This window comes from Pteropus medius, unplaced genomic scaffold, assembly GCF_902729225.1.
Source record: "Pteropus medius unplaced genomic scaffold, Ma_sr-lr_union100, whole genome shotgun sequence".
NCBI lineage: Eukaryota > Metazoa > Chordata > Mammalia > Chiroptera > Pteropodidae > Pteropus > Pteropus medius.
In genome coordinates this window covers 7073710-7095608 of record NW_024349804.1, presented here as the reverse complement: position 1 = coordinate 7095608, position 21899 = coordinate 7073710, and the positions used below count along the sequence as shown (strand labels likewise).

At 43.2% G+C, this 21899-nt stretch overlaps 1 protein-coding gene across 12 annotated transcripts in view; it reads right to left on the bottom strand.

Annotated features, from left to right (window-relative positions):
- PROM1 (prominin 1) overlaps nt 1-21899 on the bottom strand; it is an 85386-nt gene that overhangs the window by 35535 nt on the left and 27952 nt on the right. For 9 of the 12 annotated variants that reach the window (XM_039838141.1, XM_039838137.1, XM_039838140.1 and 6 more), the window contains 2 exons: nt 10935-10990; nt 5005-5210 (listed from right to left, as the gene is read on the bottom strand). In XM_039838141.1, coding sequence (XP_039694075.1) covers nt 5005-5210; nt 10935-10990 — 262 coding nt within the window. The remainder of the gene's footprint in view (nt 1-5004; nt 5211-10934; nt 10991-21899) is intronic. The other 3 variants (XM_039838147.1, XM_039838148.1, XM_039838146.1) reach the window with 1 other exon arrangement.

Here is a 21899-nt window from a genome sequence, read left to right as displayed (position 1 = left end):
ATCGCCACCCGAAAACCCCTGCACAAAAGATTTCTCACTGGGGGCCCTTCCTTTCTCTCTCCATCATGTCCAAATTACTTGTCATTTATCATGCTTCAGACCCATTTCAACATACAGAAAGTCAAAGTGAACTTGAGAAACAAACAGCAAGTGCAAGTTCACGTGGGCTTTGCTGACCCTGCCTCCAACCAGCCTCCCCCACTTTGGGAGAAAAACTTCCTTGCCTTGAACTCCCAGGGGGCTCTCCCTGAAATTCTGGTGGCCTATTACTCACTTTGTACTCTATTTTGTCTTTATTTTTACCTGTGCTTAATTTCTCGAAAAAGAGGTGGAAATTGTTCCTTTTTCAACTTTGCATTATGCGGGATCTCTTATCCACGCTGGGCGCTCAGTGAAGGTGGTTTTAAGGACTGGGCTTTGTTTCATTTGGTCCATTTAGAAAATTAGTCATATGTTTGGCGTGTCCAAGTCAGAAACTGTCTTTGTTCCTTTATTGAATAAGTGCCTTTACTCACAAGTTCATCAATCAGTAAAGTGAACTGGAACATGACACTGAATTTCGATGCAACGTATTTAAAAAGACCCACATTTCTGCTAATCGATTATGGATCCAATTAAAATGAAAGCATTGATCATTAAAAAAAAAAAACTGTTCTAAACAGAATTCTGGAATGCAATTCAGCAACTGTCAAAGCTGATTTTCAAAACCATAACAAATTTTAAATTTTATATTTAAATTAAGGATGGAAAATTCAAATGCCTACATGGGCAGGCAGAAAGCACGAGGGGCACCGGGTGTGTCCAGGACGGATGACAGGTGGGAGATCAGAGATGGGGGTGTGGTCAGCTACTCTGCAATTCTAGCAAGTGACACCATGATGGCAGACCAGTATACAAGACAGTCACAAAAATGTGGAAATCTGGATTCTTACGTAAAATCTCCCATTTACAAATATTAGCAACTAATCATAGGAAAAAAAGAACTTTAAATGCCATGCAAACCAATGGGCCTCCATTTGCAATCTCTACTTTAAAACTCGTATATAAACACAAAAGCTATCAAAAACAATGTACTTTTATACAGCTCTACAGAATCTCCTGAAATTTTTAGCAGAAGATAAGAATTTAAAATTTTATGGCATATTAGCACTACATCTTCTATATTTTATTACGGACAGCTTAATTTTCTTACATATACTCTTAAAAGTAAATACTTAAAGCTATTAAAGGATAAGGCTAAACCTTTAAAATTTGTAGCAATTTTCTGCTACCAATTTCTACTAATTTAATGAAATAAAGTCAGATAAATATTTTCAGTCTGTAACTGATCTCTTATTTTTTAAAGATAATTTTTAAATTTAAATTTAAATTTTAAATAACCAGTCCTCTCGTTTACATTAAGAAGGTCTCGTGATTTTCAGGCATGCGAGCTCGATTTCTCTTCTGGAAACCTGTGTCTTCCAAGCCAGGAAATGACAATCACATCTAATAAAAAATGAACTTTGAAAAATAGTCATCTTCCTGAGAATTGCTGGGATTCAATGTTCACCATGGTAATTGGCAAAAACTTATCATACGCAGAAACTTAGACATATATGGATAAATCAAGGCTTGGCTGTTCCTTTTTCTTGTTGTTGTTGTTATTGCTTCTAATCTTTTCAAAATTCTGAAAAATGCAGCGATGACAACTGCGAAGGAAAAGGAGGAGAAAATTTGGCTTTCTCTGGAGTGAGACACGTCTGCTTAAACTGTCTACAGTGAGAGGTGGGAATTCGATCTCCTACCGATGGTCAGAGTTACGTAAACATATGTCAGCGTCTGGAGGATTCTAAGCTTCACAGCTGCCGCTGGAAAAGCTCGAACGGAGAAAGAACGTGACCACATACATTCCACACGTGCTAGAGGGCCCTTCTCCTTAATGCCCCTGTCTTTCTCAATTAAAAACAAAAGATTGAAACATTTTTAAATAAGAAAAGAGCAAATGAAAAATAAGACTAATTTAAGCACCGACTTCATTTGTAATTGTAATTGTAATACTTCGTACAGAGCCACAGAATGAAATGAGACCTAACTCTGACCCTGAAAGGCAAGTGGACCCCTCTAGGTTTCTAAAATTTTTTTTAAAAAAATATCAAATACAAAGATTATTTATCAACAGTATCCAATCTCTGCTGAGGTCGCTTAAGCCAGAGGCTAACAGCAACTGCTCTCTCTCTTTCTGCCTTCTGGGTTTGTACACATACTTTCTCCTCCTTTCTCTCTAATCATAATATAAAATCTGTGCGTTCCCCTAGGATTTACGCTTCTGGGCTAATTGTGATTACTTGCCAACAATACATAGCTATTATTAACCCTATGATGCTGAAGACACTTGCAAACCATGAGGGGTTTTAAAAAGAAGATATCAAAATAGCTCTTCTAAATTTTAAAATTAAAGGCAAAGAAGTTTAAACTTCTAGTCTAAATCTAAAGTAAACAAAAGAATCTCAAATACTATTCTTATGCAGACCTCTTTATAATTCATACATAAATTCAGTGTATTATGTGGAATAAATTTGTTTTAAATTTGTCACTTAGCTTCAAATGATTGATCGACTTTGATTTAATTATATTAAAATTTAAAATTGCGATCTTTCAAATTAATAAGTCTTACCTGGGCGAGGAAAAATACCTTAACTAAACGTGTAGGAGTATACTCAGGAGAAAAAATATTATCTAAATTTGATGGGTCTGAGTTCTCAAGAATAAAAATAATTATAGCATTTATTTTATATATAAATGAAAGCCAAGTTTATTTCTGACTTTGTAGCTTTATCTCTTATGTATTTTGGTATTTTAAATATAAATAATTCAATTAGTTCATGGTAAACCATAATATATATGTAATGCAAATAAAAGCTTAATTAAAAAAAATACAAGATATATTTTTCATTTCCCCCAAAATTGAAGGCCCATTATTACACATGAAATATTTATTCAGAAAACTTAACCCGAACCCTAACCTTAACCCTAACCCTAGCAAAACAAAACAAAATTATTTATTTGGGTAAATGAAGAACTACATGCAATAAAGAATTTTCCTGAAATTATATCATTTGTATTTATATCAAGAGAAAACTAGTAAATTGTTCAGTTAGTGATCACGCTAAAAAGAAGCCGTAAGGGCAAATATTTTCAAAAAACACTTTCTCATCTGAGCCTCATTTTTTGCTGTCCAAGGTATATCAAGAGAGAGAAGCTTGGCTGTCCAAGTTTTTGCATGAATAAAGGATGTAAGTTTCAGCCTTACAGGACATGCACAGGGATCTGACAGGTCTTTGGACTAAAAGTGACATTTTTCGGGTAGCTGGGGAGGAGGGAACAGCTGTAAGGTCTGTGCGTTCCCGAAAACACTTCAAACGCAAAGCAGAGAGGGACATCTGGAAATACCATTGACTCAATCCTGTTACCTTTCAGAGTTCAGCGTGAAGAAACAGATTCTTGACACACACACACACACACACACACACACACACACACACACAGAAGAGGAGGAGAGAGATGCCCACACCCCCATTTCTCAGAGAGAACCCAAAATGACCCTGGAGGTCAGACAGGGTGCATGAAATTAGCTAACATATTCGCTTGGATCTTGTGGACAAGCATACTGTTAAAGTCTATTATTTCACTATGTTCAGCAAAAGTATGTCTTTGTTTAAAAACATATATATATCACTGCTCTGGAATAAGTGGTAATGCGTTGGCTTTCGGGTGTTGTGGGGACGATTGGGTTGTTTGAGTCTAATCTTTAGGGTAATTACTTCAGGCAGGCAATGCCTGAGCATGGTAGGTAATTCAGAGACAAAACGTCTCTGTGCAGTAAGAAGCGAGTTCGCTTCCTCCCGACTCCACGACCACCAGTTTCCTTCCCACGGGCCACCACTGCTGCCAGGGTCTTGGCAATCCCTTCGCATACGCTCTATGACAATGGGACCAAGTGTCGAGTCTCCCTCCTCGTCTCGTTTTCATCATCGGTGCACGTTCTGTACATGGTGTGCAACCTGTTTTTCTCACTTCATCTCATTTGGGGACCATGTTGCATCAGCCTGTCTAGAGCTGCCCAGCCCTTTCCAACGGGTATATTTCATTTCAATGGATGGACGGCTCAAAGTATACATCTCCCTGGCCCCTACCGATGCCCACGCGTAAAGAACTTTTCTTGTATTTGCAGCTAGAACTTCACCTGGCAGGCGAGCCGACATTATTCTGTTTAATTTTGCTTCGTTTCTGTTTAATTCTGTTCTCTGCTTAAATCCCCAAATATCAGTTACTTAGCAAAACTTGAAAAATCTTACTCATGGCTAATGAGCAAATGCAGTGCTCGGGGAAATGGCAAGGAGCATGCTGACCGCTGATCCCTGTCGCCCCCGTGACTCTTTGAGGTCTAGCATTATCCGTATCATTTCTGACACCCTAAACTGTGACGTGTGCTCCAGACGTCAGGAGAGGGTAGCGGCTTAATTGCTAATTCAAGAAAACCGGGTATGCGATTAGAAATTTAATTCCATTCTGCAGTACTTGCAAATGTCCCAAATCAGGGACCACGTCCATCCCCTGCGATCCCTTTGGACTTGCAAATCAACTAGCAGATGCGGCTCTGCCTTCCTGCAGGCTGCTGGTCTCCACGCAGCTCTTAGAGAAGGAGCTGCTGTTCCAGGAGGTAAGTGCTTCCCACAGTCTAAGCTTTATCAAGATGTCTCCAAGATGAAAAATACCAAAGGCTGGCTTGGCACCTAAGTTAGGGCAGCTTGATTACGACGATAACTTCAGTTCCGGTGGTTTCTTTTTAAGCCACCCTGGAAAAGCATTTTTGTTCTTTTTTCTGGTTTGGGGGGGGGGTGGAGGGGGGAAGGGGCAGAGTTATTACTGTTGTTTTGTTTTAAACTCAGGGGCTTAACAGTTAAAACGTGAGACATTCTTCCTCGAGCGTAAACCCAATTAACTGTTGCCCACGAGTCTACTTGCCTTATAAACATACAAATCACCAAGAGAGAGACTGCAAAGTATTTCCTCAGACAGGTCCCGTTTCTCTTCTGTCGCTGGTGCATTTCTCCACCGCACTTGTTACAGGAACGACACAAACCAAAGCAAAACCCCACCAGAGGCATCAGAATAATGAAGAGCAGGCCAAGGACGGCGCAGATAATGATCCCCAGCTCATACTGGATGATCTGTAAAGCAAGCAGAAGAAAGAGCGGACGCTGTGACACACACGGTGACAAGTGGGCCACCACGCGGTGCGCCCGTTCCGTTTTCTTTAACCTACTTGTCACCGTGAGTGTGCGTGTGTGTGCCTGTAGTTTCCATTTTGAAGCTCCTTCTTGGAGCAGAGGAAGGAGAGAGATAAGTGATCAGAACATGGGACCAAGTGGTTACTGTTCTCTCTCAGCTCCCCGGGTCGAGTTGCAAATGTTTCATGTCCACCTCCGAGGTATTCTGTTTTCAAGCAGCGTCCCAGGTATTGGCAGAAGTACTACATGATGAAGAACCCGTATGTAGGGTGCTTTTCACCAGAAACGTAAGCCCGTAGAAGTTATTAAGGATTCAAAGCGGTTTGGACTGGATCAATTAGTGGCAAGTTCATAGACAGTTATAATAGAATCTGGAATATATCTAAATGTAGAAAAAAGGTTCAGACTTTTTCAGTCAGACAGGGCCACTCAGTTTCCCCATCCATATACTGGGAATAATAACATACATACCTTGTAAGGTCACTGTGAACAACACAGATAATGTATGATTAGCGATAATGTGCCAAGGAAAGTACCTGGCACCAAGGAGACATTTAATGAGTGACAGTTCTCACACAGTGCCAGGGAGGCTGGGCTCGGCAGCCTGATCCTCAGACACCGTCTAGGTACAATCATGTGGCCTAAACATATTTTCATAATCATGCCTGGCTTTAGCCTGGGACAAATAAAAATGGACGAAATTTGACCTCGTTCCGATTCGTGTGTGCAGTTACTCACATCTCTGCGAAGCATGATCTTTTTAAAGAACGGCAGAAAATTATAGGTTGGCGGTTCCCGACTAATGAACCAGCTAGTTTGCAATGGATTCTGAAGCCAAGCCGAGAAAGGTACAGCAAAACACAGGTGTTGTTCCCAGGAGCAAGCGTGTTGTTTAGGGAGAGAACGCTGAGCTTGGAGTCGGAAGGCTTGCTTTAAATCTGAGCCCTAAACCGACAAAATCTGACAGTAGCACTAACCGCATAAGCATATTGTAAGGGACGTACCATGAAGTGATTTAATGTGGAAACAACTAGTTAAATGCCCAGTACACAGCAAAAATCCTCCAATGAATATTAGTTAACTCAGTGCTAAAGAGTAAGAATACTTAAGAGTATTAAGTCGGGGGCACATGGCACTTTGTTATCTGGTCCGCCCGATGGCCAGGAAGAGTCGTGACTTGCTGGCACTTTTCACACTCCCTAGAGGACCCACATCGTTGGCCAACTGAGAAACTAGCCCCAGACACTCTAAAATCATATATTTTGCTATCGTTTCTCAGCAACTATTCTGAATTACTATTTTTAAAGGAATTTAAGACCCTTTTTGAATCTTAGGAAACACTAAACCCAAATCCAGAAGGTGTAGTGAAATGATTCAAACACGCTGCCCCCTTAGCTCCAAATACAACTTTTTATATTTTATACGCAACCTTTCTAATGTTACTAAATATTACGGCAGACGGCGTCAGAAACAAGGTATGTCATTTTAAGGGTTCACTTCTAGGCTCACGTCTCGCTGAGGCCTGCTGGCAGAGACCTCAATTATTTTCTGGAACACCAAGATCTCAGGAGCGCTCTGGGGATTACGCGGAAGGGGAGATTGAAAGTTAAATCTGCTGAGATGGGCTGCTATTCTTCTGTGAACTACTAAAGCCGAAAGAGAAGACTAAAGACGATAGCAGAAACAAAAATGCGACACATCATTTAAAGACCATTACGGTGGAGAGGACAGCGAACCATAGAAAATTTTGGCAAAAAGCGTGACACAACTCACTGGCGGGAGACAGAGCAATGTGAGACGGCAGACAAAGACCTTACCTTCAGAATCAGGACTATGCTTTCTGGCTGTGGGAGTCAGAGCAGTTGAGGAGTTTGTGCAAAGCAAAGGCAGCGTGCAGCAAGAAAACAGAAAAAAAGTGACGTGAGCGATGAGCGAGAACATTAACATCCCACACAGAGAAAACCCAGTGAGAGAAGGAGCGACGTGAGACAGGAATATAGAACTTGAGTGCTTTGTAATAGAGGAGCCATGTTTGGGATAGAAGCGAGTTCTGGAACTTAGGATTTCTTAAAAGGTTTTGAACCAGGATGCTGATCGGTTATGAAGAAGGCAAAGAGAGGGAAAGGCACACGTACTTAACACACTAACTGTGTGGTCTTCGTAAAATCGAGAGTCAGCAGCTGCCCAGAGCGCCAGAACCAAAGGCGACAGCTTCCTAAAATGAATGTGGTGGCACTCTGCCTTGCTTAACAGCATTCCACAGGTTCCCACCATATTTAACTGAAACGTGGTCCCATATTATTTAATCCCGGCTTCCTGTCCCCATTCGTCCTGGCCATTTCAGTCTACGAAAAGCATCTTATTCTCTCTCCCATTCCTCATTCTGGATTGTGCTGCGTCCTTGCTCAAACATTCCCATCACTCTTCCTCTACGGAAACTCAAGTCTCCACTTGGACGTTGCTTCTTCCAGGAAGTCTGCCTTGATAACCCACTCTAGGTTCATGCTGCCTTGGAGTCCTACGCTTGCCCTTTCTGAGCACTCACCCCTGTGTTTATAGTCAGCCAGCATGTGGAGAGTCTGGACAGGGGTGACCCACACTCTCTGACCCCCAAGGGGATGTATTCGGGTGCTCTGTAATACTGGCTTGTTTGGCATGGCTCATTTTTGAATCTTGAACTAAGGGCTTATAAACCCTGGGCACAAGGAATGCCCTATAAACTGAATAGATAAATAAGTTGCCCATGAACTCTCCGCCTTAACACCTCTGGCAAAAAGACTATTCCTGTGAAGACTAAATGAGTTAATATTTGAAAGCCATGTGCAAGGGTGCCTGCGCCATAGTATGTGCAATACAAACACTAGGAAAGTAGGATTATTAGAGTTGTTTCTTGGATTTCTACAGTTTCCTCTGTCTGGTCCCCGTTTTTCCTTCTGACTCCATAATTCCAAATCTTATTTCCCTGTTGGACTTTCACTTCTGCCTGAACTTTTTTCTCCCAGAGATAATCACCTGCTCTCATATTTTATGGTTTAACAGATAAGAGGGACAGCTCTGAGGCTGTCACACTCTGCCCACAGTTCAAGATACGTGAGAATTGTTTCTTTTAAATTAGTCACTATGGGACTACAGCACAGTCTCCTAGAATGAGCCCACTTTTTGTTGGTAGTGTATTTGTTGGTTTGGAGTTAGACTGGTCTGGGTATAAATCCCTGCTTTGCTATGTAGTCACTGGGTGACCTTGGGCAAGTTCCCTGGCCTCTCTGACTATAGGTTTTCTTGCATCTACAGGGCAAAAATACTTCTGCCTTGGAAAGTGTCATTGTGGACTTTAGAGACAATGGGAAGCTCCCAATCCAGTGGGTGGCAGATAGCAGCCAAGAAATAATGTCTCTCATTATCACACAGAGGAAGATGATGGCGTTTTAAGAACACGCTTTCAGAAGCACTGGAGAAGCCTTGTGCTTTGAGCCAAGTGTTTACGAATGGAAGCAAGACTTTATTTCTGATGTACTCTACTTGCCTTCAAGTCTTAGTTTCAATGCCAGCTCTACCATGGAATCTTTCTGATTTCCCCGAGTGCAAGTACACTTTCCCTCACCTGAACGTTCATAGCCTCATCTCACGACTTCTTATACGTCGTATCTCCCTCTTCGTCTTGCATTCTAGGTGTTGAGTATATCAGCCAGCGAGGGCTGCCATAACAACGTGCCGTAGGCTGGGGTGTCTTAAGAAACGTGAATGTATTTTCTCAGAGTTCTGGAGGCGGGAGAGTCCAATATCAAGGTGTCGGTAGGTTTGGTTTCTTCTAACGCTTCTCTCCTTGGCTGTCGCCTCCCTGTGCCTTCACGTGGTCTTTCCTCTCTGTCTGCGTCCTAACCTCCTTTTCTTATCAGACACTAGTCATACTGGATTAGAACCTACCCCAACGATCCCATTTGAACTTGATTACCCCTAGAAAGCCTTTATCTCTAAGTACAAAACCATTCTGGGATATTGGGGATTAGGACTTCAACGTACGAATTTCGGACCTCGTTCTGTCCATAGCATCCGTGCCTGTACCTTATCCCGCAGCACCCCCCTCCACCAACTGTGAGATCTGGGAGTCAAGGCCATACTTTCTCATGTCTATACCGCCACCGTGCCTTGCTCCTAGAGAGTACTCTGCAAATATCGATTAAGTGAATACATTAAACAAAAGAGAGAAAGTGTAAAGAAAAACATCGGCGAGAAGAGGGGGCCCAAGAATCTAAATGCGCTATTTTTAACTTTCAGCTGATGTCCAGAAAGGAGGCAGTTCCGTGAAAAGGAGTAATTTTCCTTCCAAAGTCAGGGCCCCACCCTGCCCCCACCCCACCCAGGGCACAAAAGGCCTGCACTTCGGAAGGCTTCCGAGCTTCCTGATGAAGAAAGTTCACGAGTAGAGCCCCAACCGGAAGATGCTGGCCGGGCTGCCCAGGCTCTTCGGCCATCTTAGCGTTCACCAGATGAAACTCTGAGCTCGGGACCTTGAGAGCTAAAACAACTGCCCCGGGCCACTCACCTACACAGATCTTACCTGTGTGACTGCACTAATTAAAAAGCCAGTGAGCACTGGCCAGCATAGAAGATGCTGTTGGTGCCTGCCCAGGTCCCTCAGGCCTTAGCCATCTTGGTGTTTCTCCTCAGATGTCTAACTTCTGGTTCTCGAACTCTGTGTTCAGAGGCATTTTCTGGAACCACAGGAGGTTGGAAATGCCTAGAGATGAACACTGTCCCTAACCCCCAGGGGCCCTTGAGTAATGCAGTGAAGAAATAAAATGGAGTCAGTACAGTCAAGCTGCTAAATTACTAAAATCGAGTAGGTTAAGGCCTGGGGAAACAACTGAATTCTTGTTTTAATGAGCTCGGAACTGAAATTTTTAAACTTGCAAATTCAGCGTCAACGCCCGGATATACATCAAACCTCTAGGTAAACCTCTCATTACCCCCTGAAGGGCTAAGGAAGGACTGTGTTCACGTTTACAGGCCACCTGATGGCCAACACTCAGACCATCGATCATCTAGAGGCCAGCTGTCTCGAACCGATCCAGAAGTTAAGAACGCAGGACTTAGGAGTCTCAAGAATGCAACTTTAGTATTAAACGACTCTAAGCTTTTCTTTCTTCTTTGGAACACCGCCGAGTTTTGCCTAGCTGTGTTCCAGTCTGCAAACTCGAAGACCCACGCATAAATCTTTGTCATTTATTTCTAGCAAAGCCTCTAGACACATTCTGAGCGCTATCAGTAGGTTAAGTTTTTGGGGAGCCTAAAGTTATACACAAATTTTCAATCGTGTGGGGGGTTGGTGCCCCAAACCCTCACAGTCCAAGGGTCAGCTGTGCTTAGATGGTTCTCCCCGCTTAGCTAAAAAAAGTAGCATAATACTTCCTTCAAGAAAATTTTCATTTTTAAATAACATACAACTTGAAAGGTGAATGTTTCTTCAAATGCTACCTTTGGAAATTTTGCTGCAGTTCACATGGGATTTATAAGGTGTTTCAATATTCCATAGAAGTTCTTCGTCAAAAAACGTTACTAAATTCACAGATTAAATAACCAACTGGTCATTTAAAGATCTACTTTCAAGTCAGCCAAAATTCTGCTCATACTTATTTTAATAATAAATACATCAATAAAAATTACCTTCTTATAATCAGCTGAGAGGTCAAACTTGTTTCGTAATACATTCTTGAGAATATCTGGGGAAAAAAGCCACAAAACAATAGCAAGATTACTTATTCCGTAAAAACATAAAATGCGTATTTAGAAAATAAAGTCTGTATATGTTCACAAATTACTGTACCTCTACATAGTATTCTTAGAATTATTCCCATTTCTTACCGTAGGCAAATAATTGAGCTAATGAGGCTTAAAAGCAACGGTCCCCAACCTTTTTGGCACCACTGAGGTGGAGCTGAGGCGGTGATGCTAGCGCTGGGGAGCGGCTGCAAATATAGATGGAGCTTCGCTCACAGGCCCGCCCCTCACCTCCTGCTGTGCGGCCTGGTTCCTAACAGGACACAGACGGGTACAGGTCCGCGGCCAGGGCGGGTTGCGGATCTCTGCTCTAAAGCAAAGACTAGAAGACAAATATTTTCGATGTACTGTTTTGCCAGTGGCAGGATTAGAAGGTTACCACTTTTATAAGTTTTCAGTTTCTCACAATACACCTTAATATACACCAGCAAACCACATGTACTGTATTAATAAGCACTGATAAAAACTACACTGAAATAGATCATTTTTATTTATTTGAAACCAGAAATCTGATTTATTCTTTAAGAATTTCACATTTATATAATGTTTTACAAATGAATCTTACAATTAACCTAACCTAAGAGCTCTCAATCACACGAGACCTCCCTCCCTTCCCACCTCTAAACACTGCATTGAAAACCCTGAAATGCCATACGAAACTGAACTGTTTTCGGGCCCGTTCATTCCGGGCATTTTTGAATTCTCACATTGGTTGAGAGCCACCTCTTATTCCAATCCTTTAACCTAGTAATAGTATGACACAATTGGTGCCCAGACAGTAAGAGCGACTTGTCTAAATTTATAAGGTAAAGGTTAATTTTGTTCATCGCTGTTAATCTTTTCTGCTGAAAGTGTTCTAATTTTATATTGTTTTGTTTTAAAAGCTTTTTAAAAAATCTTAGTGAAATTTTATATGCCAGTCATTTTAATTAGTCTGTTGCTTTTTTCTCTCTGATGTTTTCCAGTCTCTGTAACAGGACAGAATTATTCAAATGAAGCCTAAAATTAAGTTATAGAAGCATTGTGGCGTTAAGCATTAAAACGAGGGATTAAAATGTACAGAACAGATTTTCCTTCAGAGAGTGAAGCATTTTTTCAAGTGTCAGGCATTTCTTCAATTTGTCACTTGTACTCAGAGCTCTTACTAATAAAAACTAAACACACATACACGCACGGTTAGCCTTCTCAGGCACTTAGAGTGTTGGTGTGGACATGTGATTAACCAACAGCATAAACAGCGCTAAGTGTCACTCTGAGAAGACACCCATAGTAACCCTCTTTAACCTTCAAGGACATCTTAAACTCACAGGGTGCGGAGGGTCTCCTTACTGAGAACAACTTAATCTGCTAATTTCTGCCTTAAATCAACACTGACCAAAGTGAAAGAGATGATTCAGATTTTTGCCAAAAGTATTAGTTTTCTCAGTAGATTAAAATGATATTCAAGTTCAATTTGGAGTCTTAGAAAAACGAGTTTTGTAAATGTATAACTTTAGTAAATTATTAATTAGATCACAACTCAAATTACATTTTTTTTCCCCCCAGGCATCAAAGACTTTCCACTGATCTTAAAAATCAATTTGACAACCCGTCCCTGTCTAGACCAAACAAATTCCTGAGGGGACGAGGGCAGGTAGGCAAATCCATATAAAACACGACCCTAGACAGTTCCAGAAGCGTTAACTCCTTGGACGTGCCGGCATTACACAGGGTGCGGAAGAGCAAGTGGCATTTTGCCCTAATGAAAGTGTTTAGGGCTGTGCTTGGTATATAATAAACTAACATGAAGACATTATCCCGTTTCAGCTCCGCCCCGGGACCGCATGCCCTTCAATGCTCTGCCCTTTCCAGTCCTTCAGCTTGCGACACAGAATCTGAGGGCTCAGCAGAACCTATGTGTCACCTCATTCTCCTTGGCTCGCTGCTTGATTCTCCAGACACTTGCAGTTAGGTGGGACCATGTGACTCGAGTTCCGGCCAGTGGCATGTGGGCAGATGTGCGTGCACTCCATTTCCAGGCCCGGCCTCTAAAACCTCCCGCAAGATCCTTTGTGCCTGGCCTCTTTCCCCATCTCTCACCCAAATACAGAGGATCCAGTGGTGAATTCTTAAGCCCCAGGGGGTGGCAGAACCATCTGACAGAAAGAATGCAGTGATGGGGTCCCCGCTCCATAACTTCTACATCGGATGAGCCATGAGAGATCAGCATTTTTCACTGAAATTGGGGCTTGCTTGTTATAGCACGTGGCGTCACTTACCATAACTGAAAAAGCCTTAGCTAACTGAGACCCCCAACATTTTTCTGTTCTATGCATCCTCTACCTGTAGCCTGTCCTTCCAGCTTTGATCAAACAAAGATTAATTCATTTTTCATGAGAGGGGGTATACACATACACAGCAGACTGAGACCCGGTGAAGCCAATAGTTTGGCACCGACGTAAACTGAGACTTTAAAAGGTGTCTTCTTAAAAGATTGAAATTTCTGTCTTCATACAAGAGAATGCATTTGAACCCAGGAAAAAACCACTGGCAAACGCAATGCAGTACAGCTAGGATAAAACATTCTTCTTGCCCGCTCTCATTCATGGCTCTGCAAAGCTTGGGGAGTCATTCACAGGCCTGTCTTAAAGGTCCACAAGCCTTTCAAAAGCTTCAGCACCAACTGAGTTTTCCTAAACTACAAAACACATGTTCATAACCAGTTTAAACCGCAAATTCAAGCATGTCTCTACTGCCAAAATATTGAAAGAAAACCCTCTCAGGTTGCAGTGTCCTGCTGGAAAATGAGCATCAAAAAGGAATTAGGACTCCGCTGGCTTGAGACCTTGGTACCCTCTCCAAGAGTTACGTGCATAGAATGGCTGTTAAGATGGCTTGGGAGCACCAGCCTTCAGGCCCAGGCTGCTCTTTCTGGAGGAGGATGAAGATTTAAATCAAGATGCACAGAGTGTAGGTGGACTTATAAACACCCGTGTGGTTTGTATGTGGTCGCCCGCACTTTTCCTTGAGCCCCCAAGTGGCAGGGGTCTTAGATTACTACCGGAGGTAATTAGCGCAGTCAAACCCAGCCGCCCTCATCAGTCTAGACTTACTGGGTTTTGTTTTTATGCTTGAGACATTCCTGATTCAGATTTCCAAAATGAAAACTTGCCTCTTCTTCTCAACAGAAATATATCTCATTAATTCAAACAGATTCAGAAATTTCTCGTTATTTGGATCATTGGATGTGGTTTGCCTTTTATCGAGAAAAATGTTTAAGGAGCCATCTCATTGCATGAAAATGTTTAGATCTACGTTGAAATCAGCATAGTAGGTGTGATCAGTTCTGATACCTGAGAGAGTAATTAAAAAAGAAAATGCAGGGAATCGTGACTTAGACATTTTATTTTAACTTAAGGCATAGAAATATGCACTTGCCCATCATTTGATGAGCAGCTGGGGTCCTTTTTTAAGCATGAGTCCTCTGCCTGGAATGGAGGCGAGTTAAGATAGCACCTATGGTAAAATAAAGCTCCTCCCTTGTTTAAAGGTCGACTTGTGCCGACCACCCTATCTCTAAGCCACACACTTAGGATCGAAGAAAATGGCGTCATTGGCTCACTAAGTCACACCGTCTACACATAGCACAGGTATTTCAGAGAAGACACTCAGTGATCATAGACTCTGCCTCAAGATAGGAGAGAGCTTGGCTTACTTATTCTGCAGTAATTCGGAGGGGAGAGGGATAGGCTTTCCTATAACTACACACTCCTCCCCACCCCAGACCCCAAACATTGGGATGACTGTGCCAGTCAGGTTCTCCAAAGAAACAGGAGCTATAAGAAACAGAGATGGAGATAAAGCGAGGGTTAGAGCTAGAGCTAGAGCTAAGACAGAGATACATATAGAAAGATTTCTTTTAAAGAATTGTTAGGGATGAAATCTTAAGGGCAGGCCGGCCGGCCGGCTGGGCCCCCAGGCAGGCGCCGATGCTTCAGTGTGGAGGCAGACATTCTTCTTCCTCCAGAGAGCTCAGTTTTTGTTCTTAAGACCTTCAGCCAATTGGACGATGCCCACCTACACTAATGCAACTAATCTCCTTCACTTGAAGTCACCTAATTGGAGGTGTTAACCACATTTACAAAAGACTTTCACACCACCACCCAGATTAGCGTTTCATTAAGTCACTGGGAACTGCAGCCTGGCCAAGCGGACACAGAGGATTCGTCACTGCTCTGCCCAAGCTGGCTCTGCTGCCCACGAAATGGTGACACCCCGTAAGCATGCTGGCGCAGAGCACATCTGAGCATCCTTGTCACACACAGATAGGGCAGACTCGCCACCATTAATGGCCGCGTCTGACGACGTGAGCCCCTGCCAAGCAAAGGGTCCAATAGGGGCCCAGTTAGTACAATGTCAGGGACCACAAGCAGTCTCTGAAGATAGCTAACCTTGGAGGATGGCCTTGAACCACTCCCCGAAACTGACTTATGTTTGGTCTGCGCTGGATTAAAAGGCAGGCAAATAAATGCCTTCGGAAAAGAGTTTCATTGAAAATGACAGAACTAAACGAGTTCGTGACTTGCCAGGTTAAGTGTCGCGTCTCCGGACAACTCACTGAGGAAGCTCATCTCCCAGCTGCCCTGGCTGGTTGCCTGTGCTGGGGAGAACACCCTCTGCCCACTCCGTGGCTCACATCTTCCTGTGGCTGCTGGGGCTGGGGCTGAGCGCAAAGAAGTGATTTTGGGGACCCAGATGATGCAACTGCCTTGGGTCCTGGAACTGCGCAAACCCCTTGAAGAGCGTGTTTCCTGCTGGAAGGGCTGCCCCGTGCCCATCTGAATCTAGAACTCGGGTGGCACCCGTTTTCACAATGACTTCACGCAGCGACCGCCCTGCAGTCTTCCCTCACGGAGCATTTGCTTCTACCCTCTGGGCCTCCGTCAACATGGCTAAATGCTTTGGTTTAATTTTTTTAATGAAGGAATTGATGCCTCGGACCCTCAGAGATCAGGCCGGTTTATTAGAACTTATCGAATGTACCCTCCGTGCCTCCAAGTATACAATCAGGTGTTCTGGAAGGCGAGCCCCCCGTTCGTGTATTTAAAATACAACCCGGGCACCCTCGCCGAGGTCCATTCCCTCGTTACAGCTGTCGACATGTGACTGTGCGGTTCTCCTTCAACTGACGGGAACTATCAAGAGTTAATGGTACCGCTGACACTCTCCCTGTGAGAAAAAACACTGCACGGGAAGCTGTGCTCGTGAAAACACGTGGGACCGGTGTAGCTTTCTCCCAGGCGGGGCTCACAGCAACCCCATGCATGGGGATTTCATTTCACAGTGAAGCAGCAGGCAGCCAAACCTGTCACTGGCCCGGCTGGCCCTTAAATCATCTCAGATTCCTTCAGAGGAAGCAGGCCCTCGGGTTGCACAGGCGAAAAGAGGCTTCTGGGGTCCCCTGGAGCATAGAATCATTGACACGGCTGCGTGTCCAATAGGGGATCAGGGCCCGGAGGCTTCCCTAGTGATGGGCGGGCCTGGCAAGGGGCCCCTGGATGAGTAGGGCGGCCCCATCACCACTACTGACGAATTCAGGGAGAGGGGGCAGGGAACACCGCCCACATATCTGTGGATTCCTGAGGCATTTGGTCTGCTTCCTCGCCTCAGACATTCCCGGAGAGTGTAATTCCATTTACAGCCTTTGTCTCTGCTATTCGTGGGGGAAGGTTTGCCTCGAGCACCTCTGAAGGAATGCGGTTCAAGTCACATTTTGGGGTCTGTGCCGGAGGCCCACGTGATCTCGCACACGCTCCTGTGAAAATGCGCATCAGCTAAACCCCGGTTCCTCACGTTGAGTGACGGAAGGCTCGGCTATTGACCATCGCCTCCCTCCAAGTGGGGACAGAAAGTGGGGCTAGGAGCGGAATGAAGAGGGGACTTTCTTTTCCCCTGTGTATCCTTTGAGCTCATTGAACAATTTTAAAGAATTTACAAAATATGTTAAACAAGATACTTTTATAAATGCTTTTGAACCTCTTCTCCCTGCCCCCCATGCACAAACAAAAAGACATAGTTCTTAACACTGTCAACTTAAAAATGGTATTTCCTGTAAATATAACACAGATTTTACAGTATCCTGTGTAGCACATGTAACCTGAAGCCGTTTTTACAGTATTTCGGCATGTCGTATTTGTCATTTAAAAAACAAACCAAAAAAAAAAACCTGAAAAGAAATAAGGCTGAAATCTGAAAAATGTAGATGCTGCCCAGTAAAGAAATAATTAAATATTCAAGATCTAGAAAAGCCCGGTTTTGTCCCAGCAAGTGTTTGGTTCAGGCGAAATATAAAATATCGTTAATGATATTGTTTCCTGTGGTCGTGTTTGTATCCCTCCCGCTTGAACCAGCTGAGCTGTGTGCTCTCCGAGAGTCTCGCGTGTTTGTCCCCAAACTTTTCCTTCTGCTACTTGTACTTGTTGATGCGATTACATGATTTAATTAAATATTGTGTAAACAGATAAAATATGACTACAGAAAGCAAAAAGTTGTCGTTTACATAAATTCTAAGTTGAATGTTTTTTAAAACCCTGTAAAGAGGCATCATTTTAAGAAGAGAAGGAGTTCTTGGGTTCAGTGTAGGGGAGGCAACTCGAAAAGCTGAGAGAAAACCAGTAAAAAAAAAAAAAATCAGCCTAAGTTTACACCATAAATTCTTGTTACTGGAATAAAACTCAAACTGGAAATCACAAAAGTCGTGCTGCTGGGGGAAATTCCTATCAGGAGAGGCACCTGGGGAATCAGGAGGTAGGAATCTGCAAAAACAACATCGCTTGCACCAGCAAGCGGAACTAGCCAAATGACAGATGACATTATTGCTTTTCCTGGACCCACCCGAGAGCTGAGGCTGCAAATCAGTCAATTTCAAAGAGTGCTAAGTCCCTTGGAGGAGAGACAAGGGACACAGTTTTCCCTTTGAAGCAGGTGAGAAGAAATCACTGAAAATGTTCACAGGCTCTTAAAGGCCTTATGCTGGCTAGCATGTCCCTGTGGAAGGTTCTGGAAGTCCCAGAAACAATGAGGAATTTGCATTTGCTTGCAAGCCCCAATCCACACCCACGAGAGAGACTAGGGCAGGACAGGAGCCTGGAGAAAGTCCCCTGAGTGGCAAAGTTATAAGGGCTGCAGCTGGGGGACAGGCACGAAGCCCTGCCTACATCCTTAGACCCTTCTCTCAGATGAAGCATAAGTGTAAGATCACTGGAAGAGAGGCAGTGGACCCTCTCTGTCCACGGCCAAGGCAAAACGCCATTGTTTTTATGGTGAGAGTACACGCAAAAGCTGGCTGCCTGGAGGGAAGAGATTGGAAACCCTCCTGCTTGTAGGACACAGGGAAAGGCCCACTGCCTCAGGGGACAGAGAGAAAGCAAAACCCTTCTGCTTCTGGGGAAGGAAAATACTGATAGTCATGCTGTCACTGGGATCAGGGCAGAAAACTCCTCCCCAAAACCAACAGAGATTCCAGGTGAGAGTTTAGCTGCCACAGGAGGAAGTATAAGAGCATTGAGAAAGCCCCATTTCTCTCCCAAGCTCAGTGGCACAGGGTCCGCCTAAGCCTGAGGCTGGATCAGGATTACAGAGACCCCCTGATGCCTCCCACCATGTGCCTGGCACCAAGTGACAAGCATCTCGCCATGAAGGAAGTAGCAAGAGCAGGTGAGGGGGTCTTCTGTGGCACAGGCGAGTAAGAACTGCTAAAAGCTGAGGATGGAACAGAAACACTGAGTCAAACCCCCTTTGCCCCCTTGCCTGCCAGGCCCCACACTGCACGCAAGTCTATTGGCAGAGAAATTTACAGCTGTGGTACATTGAAGGTGACGATGGCAACACACTGATCGATCGATCCAGCTCAAGTCCTAACAGAGGGACTCAAGCTCCCACACTAACAGCCTATAGGAGAGGAGGCATGTCCACATATAGGTATGAAGACGATTCCCCCCAGTTTCCACAGTTCTGCAGTACCCGACACAAAATAAATGTCCCCAAGTGGTGGAGGATGAGGTGGCAAGTGCTGGTGGTGCCGATGGTGGAGGTGGTGGTGGCTGTAATGATAGTTTATGAAAAGATAGATCTCTGGGCTTTTTAATCCAAGGTAAATATTGGCAAAACATCTATCGATGGCAAATAAGAGGATAAGACTGGGAGACAAGAGACGTTGGTCTTTGTCTTGGTTCTTCATTTGTTGGCTCCATTATATTCTGTTCCCTTACTTTCTCGAGGCCAAGTTTTCTCATATGTATAATGACATGGTCAGACTACATTCAGAAAGGTATTTGATAGGTACGAATACGTCCCAGACCCGGGACTGGGTGCTAAGGATACAGAGATGAAAAGATAAAATCCATGCCATCAGTGCACCCATTGTCTACCGGGATGACAGGTGCGTAAGTAAAATGAAGCAGGTGCGCTATGTGGGAAATCGAGGTCATGCAAAGTTCCGCATCAGTGGGCTTTTGCAAGTTGCTTAACCACTCTGTGCCTCAGTTCCCGCAACTGTAAATGTTAAGCAACCTTATTAGTAAGATCCTATTGAAAACTGGGGGGCCATTAACAAATGATTAACTCTGAGCTCCCTAAAAGCTCTAAATATCCACCACTCTGCTAAGTAAAGGATGCACCTACTGTGTGTCAAGCCCCTACTGAGCCCCAAATGAGCTGATTTTATGTTACAAGATGCTGAGTGGGAGGCACTGGCTTGGCCATGGGTCACGTGGGGTGCAAGACCTCACGGGATGTGCTTTGGTCATTCCTTGCCCTTTGTGATCAATAGTAGACCCACACTGGCTGACTGGTCAGGTGGCCAAGGCTCAGGGCTAATTTTGGTCACAAAAGGATTTTTTTTCTAAGCCACGTAAGCTGGGACCTGACTCCTGGCTCTGGTTTAGTGAGCCCAGCCTTTGAACATAGCCCTCCGGTTGTTCCTCGTGGCAGGGATGAGAGATGACATGAAACTCAGAATGAGACCAGGATTAATAAGAGCCCAGTGACCCCCAAAGACAACTTCTCAAACCCAATGCAAACACACCTGCTTATTAGCTTCAAATCTCTCCTAAATAAACTTCCTAAGTGTCAAAATCTCAAACAAAGAAAAAAGGGATGAAATGCCCAAAGGCCACCTTCTTTGAATTTAAACACAAAACAAACCAGCTTCTCTGTCGGATCTCCATCTCTGCCTATTTATTGGCTGTGGGATCAGAAACCCTACAGCCAGTTGAAGATGCTTTGTGATAGCTCAGCCTGAGCCCTTGTGGGCCCCCACTGAGAACCCCACTCAAAAAAGCCTTCTCAGTAATGAAAGAAACACAGAGCCTTCCTCCCCCATTGTTTCTATAACTGTATGTAGAAACATATATTCACGCAATCCAAATCCTTCTGCTCTGTTCAGGCCACTCACAAAATCACCACTAAATCCTTGGGAAACACTAGACTATATGGATTTTCCCCATTCCTGTAACGGTACCGGAATACAGCAGGAAGCCTCCTAATGAATGGGAAAATAGCGATAGAAATTACCATTTTATAACCAATAGTGATGATTTATTAAGGCAAGAGTAATCTGTAGATGCTAAAAACACTAGGCAAATGATTGCTGGGAAACAGAATAGGATATGGAAAAGTCTGGAAGACACCACCTTAACCAAATCATCAAACTTAATTTCACCAACAACGGGAAAAGTTGACATCGACAACGGCCTGATGTGATCCACTAACTAGGTACAGCTTTGGTGTGGTGCCCCTGGCAAAATATTTGATTTGACTCTCATCTTTAGAAATCAAGGTAATTTCAAAATCGAGAGATATTTTTTGGGAAAAACGGCTTAAGCTCTTCAAAAAAGTTTTTACATGTTATAAAAACAAACAAACAAAAAAGGTTAGGAAATGATTCTAGATCAGAGGAGACTAAATCTACACAAGAGAGGCAGGATTCTTGACTAGATCTAGAGAATAAAAAGTATAAAGAACATTCTGAGAAAATTTTGAGAAATATAAATATGGGCTATCTACTAAAGTGCTATCTTAACATTGAATGTCCTCAGTGTCATCCTTGCATGTGGTTATGTAGGAGAATGACTTTACTCTGACGAGATGCATATTGAAGTATTTAGACGTGTGGCAACATATTAATAATGGATGAATCTAGGTAAAGGATAGACAGGTGTTCATTTATACTATTCTTATAACATTTCTAAAGATTTTAAAATACTCAAAATAAAAATCTGGAAGGAAAAAAATTCCTGGATTTCTTCTCACCTTTCTCTGTAAACTTTTCCAAACTCATTTTTCCAAACTGTGCTTTCAATACCCAGTTAGCCAGTAAACCTATTTTCCTGCATATTGAGCTCAAAACTTTTAGATTCTGTCTTAAAGAGTCACAGTGTTTTATGGTTTCTTTCTTCTTTTTTGAGATTCTGATTCAAGGAAAGAAGGGAATCAGTAAAAAGATAATTGGGGAAACGTGGATATTAAATTTAATGATGAGAATTAACAGTAAAAAAAATTAGAATTCTTACTAATTTTGGTAGGTTGGTAATGACATTTTGGGTAGCAAGAAATGTCCATGTTCTTTAGAAATACACACTGAGGTGGAAAATGAAATGATGTTATGGATGAATTTGCTTTAAATGTTGTAGCAAAGAAAAATGTCAAGTAAAAAGAAAGAATAGATGAAGTAAGACACTATCAGATAATTTTTTCACCTGGGCAGCTGGCATATGGGGATTCATTCCATGATTTTTTTCCAATTGGGGGGTAGGCTTGAAATTTTTCATGATAAATAACCTTACATTCCTCACACTCCATCATCCAGCTCAG